The sequence below is a fragment of the Balaenoptera acutorostrata genome, chromosome 2 (assembly GCF_949987535.1).
Source record: "Balaenoptera acutorostrata chromosome 2, mBalAcu1.1, whole genome shotgun sequence".
NCBI classification, from domain to species: domain Eukaryota; kingdom Metazoa; phylum Chordata; class Mammalia; order Artiodactyla; family Balaenopteridae; genus Balaenoptera; species Balaenoptera acutorostrata.
The window spans coordinates 174,905,820-174,912,428 of record NC_080065.1 but is presented as its reverse complement, the minus strand read 5'-3'; the positions used below and the strand labels follow the sequence as shown (position 1 = coordinate 174,912,428).

Genomic DNA, 6,609 nt, shown 5'->3' with positions numbered 1-6,609 from the left:
GTCTCCCAGCATCTCCTGAGCCTCAGTTTCCCCGCCCTGAAGGGCTTCCTTGAGGGAGAGCGTCTCAAAGACTTAACATTTCTTGCTGTCATCATGCAAGGCTTTTGACAGAGTGGTGGGCATAACAGTGGATCAGGCTTGGTGGGTTCCCAGAAAATGAGGAGCTGAGTCCGGGGAAAGCCACTCTGAGCTCGCGGGACCCAGTTAACCTCATCCACCTAGGATTCTGTGGACCCCTCTGTGGCTGCGGGGGCCCATCTCCCCATCCATCAGGGATCCCTGCAGGCCCCGGGTCCCGGATGCCGCCCCCGCTCCAGGTCCTCCCTGTCCTCCCGCAGGCGGGAGCCCACGGGGTGCCCCGGGGATCCCTGAGCGTCACGCTGCTGTTGTGGAGCGTGTGTTGACGCCGTCGCCGGGGAGACAGGCGGGGGCGGGCCTGGGCCGGGGGCGCCGCCTAGCTGCGCACGATGGGCCGAGCCGGCCGCTCAGGGCGCTGGCGGCCTCAGTGGCCACTGCCGCCGCCGCCCGCCGGCTTATATACCGCGGCTAAATTTAGGCTGCGCCCGGAGCTCGTCCCCATCCGGGACGCGTTTCCGCCGCCGCCGCCTTGGCCCGGCCCCCGCGCGCGCCGCGCCTATAAGGCTTGGGCGGGCCCGGCCGCTGCCCGCAGAGCCTTCCCCGCCCGCCCGCGTCCCGACCAGCCCGGCTCCGGGCAGTCACTCACCGGTGTCCCGAATCCGCGTCAGCCCCGAGTCCCAGCCATGGCGCTGAGCGAGCCCATCCTACCGTCCTTCTCCACTTTCGCCAGCCCGTGCCGGGAGCGCGGCCTGCAGGAGGTGAGGGCGGCAGGGACCGCGGGCGGCGGGGGCGGCTGGCTCAGGGTAGTAGAACGTGGGCTGCGGGGTAGTAGAACGCAGGCGGCAGGGACAACGGGCTTAGGGTAGTAGAACGCAGGCAGCGGGCAGCGATCCCCGGCCCCACCGCACGCTCACGCCCGCGCCTGTCGCCCTGTCACCCGCAGCGCTGGCCGCGCGCAGAGCCCGAGGCAGGCGGCACGGACGACGACCTCAACAGCGTGCTGGACTTCATCCTGTCCATGGGGCTGGACGGCCTGGGCGCTGAGTCCGCCCCGGAGCCGCCGCCGCCGCCCCCGCCGCCTGCGTTCTACTACACTGAGCCCGGAGCGCCGCCTCCCTACGGCGCCCCCGCGGGCGGTTTGGTGTCGGAGCTGCTGCGGCCCGAGCTGGACGTGCCGCCGGGGCCAGCGCTGCACGGTCGCTTCCTGCTGGCGCCGCCGGGCCGCCTGGTGAAAGCCGAACCCCCGGAGGCGGACGGCGGCGGCGGCGGCTACGGCTGCGCGCCGGGCCTGGCCCGCGGACCTCGGGGCCTCAAGCGCGAGGGTGCCCCGGGCCCGGCAGCCGCGTGCATGCGAGGCCCCGGGGGCCGCCCCCCGCCACCGCCCGACACGCCACCGCTCAGCCCCGACGGCCCCGCGCGCCTCCCCGCGCCCGGCCCGCGCGCCCCCTTCCCGCCTCCCTTCGGTGGCCCCGGCTTCGGCGCGCCCGGGCCCGGCCTGCATTACGCGCCGCCCGCGCCCGCCGCCTTCGGCCTCTTCGACGACGCGGCCGCCGCCGCAGCAGCTCTGGGCTTGGCGCCGCCAGCCGCCCGAGGTCTCCTCACGCCGCCCGCGTCTCCGCTGGAGCTGCTGGAGGCCAAGCCCAAGCGCGGCCGGCGGTCCTGGCCGCGCAAACGCACCGCCACGCACACCTGCAGTTACGCGGGCTGCGGCAAGACCTACACCAAGAGCTCCCACCTCAAGGCGCACCTGCGCACGCATACAGGTGGGCAGCGAGCAAGGGCTGGGGACCAATGCGGGGGTAGCTGGAGGAAGGGCGTGCTTAGGAACCCCCCCCAGAGGGCGTGGCCCAGAGGTTGGGGAGGGGGCAAAGTCTTAGAAAGCCCCCTGAGGCTTGGCTGGGGGCGTTGCTCCGGAGCCTGGGGACGGGGCGCGCGCGTAGGACCCTCCTGGGAATGTGGCTCAGGACTTTGGGCAGGCATGCACACTTACAAAACCTAGGGGGATGCTATGTCTCAGACTGTCGGGAAGGTGCAAGCTTAGGAGCCCCCCGGGGGCGTGGCTGAAAGACATTGCAGAGCGGACTGTGCGCGCTTAGGACCCCTGGGGAGTGAGGATCAGGAGACCCGGGAATGGCAGATAACGTGCCTAGGATCCCTAGAGGTTCAAAACATAGCGGGGCGCGCTTCAGAGAGCTGGTTAGGGGTAGGTTGTGCGCGCCGGAGTAGCCACTAATCAGGGTGAGTGTCTGTGAGTATCAGAGCCACAGGCGGGAGGGAAACTAAGGCCGGCTCTCGCCCCCTCCCTGCAGGCGAAAAGCCCTATCACTGCAACTGGGACGGCTGCGGCTGGAAGTTTGCGCGATCCGACGAACTCACGCGCCACTACCGCAAGCACACGGGCCACCGGCCCTTCCAGTGCCACCTGTGCGACCGTGCCTTCTCACGCTCGGACCACCTGGCTCTGCACATGAAGCGGCACATGTAGCCTGGACGCCCCCCGCCCACCCGCGCGCGGCCGTGGCGGGTCCCACGCGCCGGGCACGGCCCCCTTCCAAACTGTGACTGGTATTTATTGGGCCCAGAGGACCGGGCCGGGCACAGCGTGGCCACCGAGGGGGCTCCCCCCACGACGACGACGACGACGCCCGGCCCCCATCAGAGACTGAAGGCCCGGTGGGAGAAGACCACAATCCTCCTTGACGAGTTTTGTTTTCAAAATGGTGCAATAATTAAGTGTCGTCTTCCCCCCTGCCGGGTCTACACTAGAGGATCGAGGCTTGATGCCTTGTGAAAAATACAGCCTTAATTTGTACTGTGCAACATTTTTTATAATATTGTACATAATGACTGTGACAGATATTGTATTACTGTAAATAGGAAGACAGGTGGGCATTTTGACTGCCTGGTTCATTTTTATAAGATTTTGCTGTTTTTTAATTAAAAAAAAAAAGTTTTGCATCTTTTGAAAAAAATCACAGCACTGGTCTGGCTGCTTGGAAGCTGGGGGCTTGGGACACTTGGCAGGGGCTGGGAGGATCAGGGAGCTTTGATGGAGGGCAGCCTGGCAGAGGCAGGGTGAAGTGGGTCCTGCCCCGGCCAGCATCTGGGGTTGCCAGCTGCAGCCCCCAGCTGCCAGGAACCTGTGGGTTTTTCTATAAATTTAAACACTGCCTTTTAGGACTGAGGGAGAGTTATTTTAAGATTGTTCCCTGAGCCATAAATTGCCTCCTTTTCCCCAGAGCTGGAGAAACTGCTGGTCCCACTGACGTGGCCTCCTCTGGGCTGAAAAAAGCCTTACCTCCTTTTGGAAGCTTCTGAGGTTTTAGCCAAACTTCTGTAGTGTGCAGACTTTTTTTTTTTTTTTTCCTTCGGAAGGGACAAAATGCTGAGTTTCTGACCTGTTTTGCCTTCCACTAGTCTTGCCTTTTAGCAGAATTTTTTTTTTATATTTTTAAGGTGAGTTCCCCATCCTGTTAGAAAAAAATGAAATCCACATTTGATGGTGAGTACGCTTTTCCAGATGAGCAAACAGAGGCCCAGAGAGGTAGCTATGGAACAGTGGTGTCAGGGTGCCAGCCTGGTCTGGCTGCCTCCCAGGGGTCCCTGAATCCCACTAGAGGGATTTCTGCAACAACCCACCTGTTGCTGGTGGTGGAGGGTTATAAGACCCTCCCCTGCAGCTGCCCTTGTGTGAAGGAATCACATCAGAGCCCCAGCCTTGCTGGCTGGAGGCGGCCACTCCAGAAGTGGCCACTCAGGCGGCCACTGAGGGGCACTCCCCTTCAGTGCCCCTTCATGAGCAAGGGAGGACCCCTGTACAGCACCCTGAAGACCTCAATCAGGCGAGGAGGTGCCTCTCCCTGGCAGGTTCCCCCTTCTCGGGGCCCTGGGTGGGTAACCATGGCCACTAACAATTGCACAAGTTCTTTCCAGAAAGTGAAAATAGCTTGTAAGCAGCGCCTGTTTTAAAACACTCTTGCCCTATTGCGACAGAGGCTGGGATTTCCTCCCTTCCTCCCTCTCTTCATCCTTCCTCCCCACCCCCTGCCCCTGACGGCAGCCCTGGAAACAGCTGAGAGCGTTTGGTAATCCACAAAAAGCAGAAATGGGAGATGACAATCTGATGCATCTTTCTCGAGTAAAGAGCCTGGGCCCACTTCCGCTGGCGATGGGGTGTGTGAGTGTGCGTATGTGTGAGCCTCTGTACCCTCTCTCTGCAGCTTTTGCAAAAACGATTCCAGAGCAGAGCCCTGGCCCCCCCAATCCATGGAAACGCCCCTCTTTGCTCAGAGCTGGTTTCAGAGGCAGTAGGAGTAGAAGAAAGACCCGTAAGAGATTTTAAATAATTTTTTGTAGGGTCCTCCAGTCTTTCTCGAGTTTTTAAACTTACGGGTAAAGCTATGTTTCTGGCTTGCTCGAAAACACCTCCCAGAGGCCTCTGAATCCAATGCGAGGCCACTTGTAAGGGACTGAAGCTGTTGAGTTTCTGTTTCCTGAGTGCCTCCAACTGATACAATAGAAAGTGTCAGGCTCCTACGCAGCAGTACATTTCAGCAAGACACGGGCTGGCAAAGAGCTGGCTTGCACTGATTAATGCAGAAACACTCCCTCATCGTTTTCTCTGCCCCTTTCTGAAACCCAAATGTTGACTTCCGTCAAACATCTTCTGGATGGGTGGTTCTCAGCCAGTTGCAATCCAGTCTTGAGATATTTGGGGTTGTCACAACTGGGGGATGCCGCTAGCATCTAGTGGACGGGAGCCAGAGATGCTGCAGAAACATCACAGAAGGCACAAGGTAGCCCCCTCCACAGAGAACCATTCGGTCTCAGTGCCATTAGTGCCGCGGCTGAAACACCTGCTCGAGTTCCTAAAAGATCATCATCATTCATCGCTTTTACTAGCAAGGAGGGGAGCTCCATCCCAGGAAGCAAGTTTCCATGACAGATGCCACCCAGAGAAAAGTATGAATAAAAGCTCACTGCTGGGCCCTGTCCCCATCCCTGTGACAAGACACACAACACTCTTCCTTCCTGGTGTCCACGTGAGAAGATATAAAATATCAAACCAGAAAAAAAAATTTTTTTGCCCTGCATTCTACAACCCAATTTTCATCAAAGTGTTTTGGAGGAAGGGGTTTCTGGTCAGTGGTTGAATTGTTTTCACATGGCTGTGACTACCACTGTATCCTTTTTTTTTTTTCCCAGGAGAAGTTATAACCATTTTTCCATATACTTTCCTCCACAATATGTTTTTATTATTTTAAATGGCTGCATAATATAACATTTGGACGTGCCAGAAGTTGCTTATGCAAACAAGCGCTGGGCATCTGTGTGTACACACTGGGCCACATTTCAGATTGTCCCCCCAGGGTTGGAAAGGATGACAGTTTTGGAGGACTTTGGGCATTGCCAAAATGCTCCCCCAGGAGTGACTCCAGTGACGGGGGAAAGATACAGGAGCTGTTTTTCTACTAGGAGTTTCCTGTATGTCAGGGAGCCCCAGGCATCCTAGAATGATGTGGTGTGAAGTGGGGGGAGGGAGAGCATTCAGAGGGCCAGGTGAGTCCCAGCACATGCCTGACTCAGCACCTGCCCCATCAGCAAAGCTGAGCTAGCACCCAGGCTTAGCCACACCCTGGGGAGTTTCAAGGCAACAGGCCAGAGATGAATGGCTCTCAAAGGCACCAGCACCAGGTGTCTCTGATAGCCTGGACCCACGCTGAGCTGGTGTGTGACAAGCACAAGGTTTCTCAACCCCACAATCATCAACATCGGGGCTGGATCATTCTCGGTTGTAGACGCTGCCCCGAGCACTGTAGGATGTTGAGCAGCAACCCTGGCCTCCACCCACTCGATACCAGCAGCACCTACGCTCCCAAGTTGTGACAACCAAAATTATCTCCGGACACTGCCAGTGTCCCCTGGAAGCAGGTTCACCCCAGTTTGAGAACCACTGGGTTAGGGGGTTCTGTGGACACGTGAGACACTTTGCATCTGTAACTATCTGACCTGCGGTGCTAGGATGCTGCACATATTTAAATACAGAAACTGAGTGGGAGGGAGAGAAGAGGTAACTCAGAAACACTGAGGGATCAGCCTGGTTTATACCATCTAACCCATCGGAAATTTTTTCTGGTGCGTAGTGTGAGCTTCGAACCTACATCAAATTTTTTTCCAAATACTTCATACAGGGTTTCTCAGTCTCGACACTGCTGACATTTGAGGCCGGATCCTTCTTTACGCTGGGGGACTGTCCTGCACATTGTAGGGTGTTCAGCAGCATTCCTGGTCTCAACCCAGGAGATGCCAGTAGCACCCCCAGCCCTGCAGTCCCGCAGTTGTGACAACGAAAATGTCTCCAAGTGTCCCCTGGAGGGGGAGGGTGCAGAATCGCCCACAGTGAGTACCACTGCTTAGGCAAAACCATTCTTTCCCATGGAAGCCCTCAGCTCTGCCGTGCGGGCCTGTTTCCTTGACTGGGAGGTAAGCGTGCTGCTGCGGGGATGGAATGACAGACGGGAGATGAGTGCC

The 6,609-nt window shown here is 58.7% G+C and overlaps 1 protein-coding gene across 1 annotated transcript; it reads left to right on the top strand.

The window, feature by feature from the left end:
- Positions 1–649: 649 nt before the first annotated feature.
- KLF2 (KLF transcription factor 2) lies at positions 650–3,055 on the top strand. Its single transcript, XM_057541838.1, has 3 exons — positions 650–836; positions 1,022–1,841; positions 2,388–3,055. The coding sequence occupies exons 1-3, from the start codon at positions 762–764 to the stop codon at positions 2,561–2,563; spliced, it is 1,071 nt and encodes a 356-aa protein (XP_057397821.1). The 5' UTR covers positions 650–761; the 3' UTR covers positions 2,564–3,055.
- Positions 3,056–6,609: the final 3,554 nt, after the last annotated feature.

Excerpts from the sequence above, each read along its gene's own strand:
- KLF2 (XM_057541838.1), top strand. The coding sequence starts at position 762 with ATGGCGCTGAGCGAGCCCATCCTACCGTCCTTCTCCACTTTCGCCAGC. Across the intron at positions 837-1,021 it reads GGGAGCGCGGCCTGCAGGAG|CGCTGGCCGCGCGCAGAGCC; the intron begins GTGAGGGCGGCA and ends TGTCACCCGCAG. Across the intron at positions 1,842-2,387 it reads GCACCTGCGCACGCATACAG|GCGAAAAGCCCTATCACTGC; the intron begins GTGGGCAGCGAG and ends CCCTCCCTGCAG.